This window comes from Dendrobium catenatum, unplaced genomic scaffold (assembly GCF_001605985.2).
Source record: "Dendrobium catenatum unplaced genomic scaffold, ASM160598v2 original_scaffold_115442, whole genome shotgun sequence".
Lineage (NCBI taxonomy): Eukaryota > Viridiplantae > Streptophyta > Magnoliopsida > Asparagales > Orchidaceae > Dendrobium > Dendrobium catenatum.
This window is the reverse complement of record NW_021433877.1, coordinates 1-1,570: the sequence shown is the minus strand read 5'-3', so window position 1 is coordinate 1,570 and position 1,570 is coordinate 1. Positions and strand designations below refer to the sequence as shown.

At 40.8% G+C, this 1,570-nt stretch overlaps 1 protein-coding gene across 1 annotated transcript; it reads left to right on the top strand.

Moving 5' to 3' along the window:
- Positions 1-717: 717 nt before the first annotated feature.
- LOC110098715 (gibberellin 20 oxidase 2-like) lies at positions 718-1,565 on the top strand (the record flags this gene model as incomplete). Its single annotated transcript, XM_020825628.1, has 2 exons — positions 718-1,277; positions 1,442-1,565. Coding segments are annotated over exons 1-2 (684 nt in total), but the record flags the coding sequence as incomplete, so codon positions are not given.
- Positions 1,566-1,570: the final 5 nt, after the last annotated feature.

The following is a 1,570-nucleotide window of genomic DNA, read 5'->3' as shown; positions in this document are numbered from 1 at the left end:
TTCTGGCAACTAGGGGATTCATGCTAGTGAGGATGTATTCCTTTTTTTCCTGAGCCTGAGCAATGTGCCTCTCGCTTCTACTATGCTTTTATATATTCTCCTTCCTTTTTATGCTCTTTTGACATGTGTAATTTTTGCGCCTCCTGGTGAGCCCCTGTTTTTTGCTCTTTATACAATTTTGTTGCTATTTTTTCGGTTTACACATGTAACTAGTTTCTTTCTTCTTCGTTAATACAAATTCGACTGTTGCCCTTAACTTTCCAATAATAATAATAATAATAATTACTGTCTGATATGTCCTTTACTGCTTTTTAAAGTGAATTATTTTTTTTTCAGTTGAAGAAGTCCTAAACCAAACCTAAATTAAGATGAGCTGCGTTCATAAAAATGTAATTTTCATTTTCAACTTGAAATAGATGACGAAATAGAGAGGAAACAAAGGTCGCTCATCTCTCTCCTTGTCCGTAAGATAAGAAGATCCCACCCCGTCTTCGATCTCACCAATGGGCAATATTTGGCTATATCCACAACGTTGCTCAATCTCTCCGCCAACTTTTATTTCTTCCATAAATCTTAATTCATGGGACCCAATTCAACATATTATAGCTCTTCCGATCTTGCTTTAAATGCTTCACACTCTCAAAAACTTACTCAAAAGTTCCCTAAACCTTCCGTCGCGTCCTTGCACCTTTCAAAATCGGAGTTACTTATAATCCTATGGATTCGAGCCCAACTTCTCTGCTCTTATTCCCTTCACATGAACTCATGAATGCTCACGGAAAAGACTCATACCCTACAACCAGTTTCATCTTCGACTCTTCGTACCTACGCAATCAATCTTCCATTCCTCGCCAGTTCATCTGGCCACATAGAGATAGTTCGAGCAAGGTGAATGAGCTTGAAGCACCCGTCATCGATCTCAAGGGATTCTTCCATGGTGACGAAGCATCCACAAAGGTAGCTGCCGAACTCGTTTGTTCTGCTTGTACTGAGCACGGCTTCTTCCAAATCACCAACCATGGCGTCCACTCGTCTCTCATTCACAACGCCTTGAGTTGCATTGACGAGTTCTTTAATCTCCCACTGCAGCACAAGCTGAAGGCAGGCAGAAAGCCTCAAAGCATGTGGGGCTACGCCGGTGCCCACACCGACCGCTTCACCACACAGCTCCCATGGAAGGAGACCCTTTCCTTCGGCTACGATAGCGCTGAATCACACTCCTCCATTGTCCTTGACTACTTCACATCCACCCTGGGGAATAGTTACAAGAGAATGGGGTAATAACATGGAGATAAAGTCTAAATTCTGTGAAAAATAACAACTAATCAAATAGCAAATTAATTCCTATTAAGTTATAAAATTTTCTAAATCATTAAAAATGCATGCTTTTTTACACATTTATTTGATGAATACGAACTAATATGCTTGTGGAAAATCCTAGAATGGTGTATCAGAGATACAGCGAAGCGATGACAAAGCTCTCTCTTTCGGTCATGGAGCTTCTAGCGATAAGCTTGGGGGTGGATCGATCTTACTATCGTGAGTTCTTCGCAGACAGCAGCTCAATAAT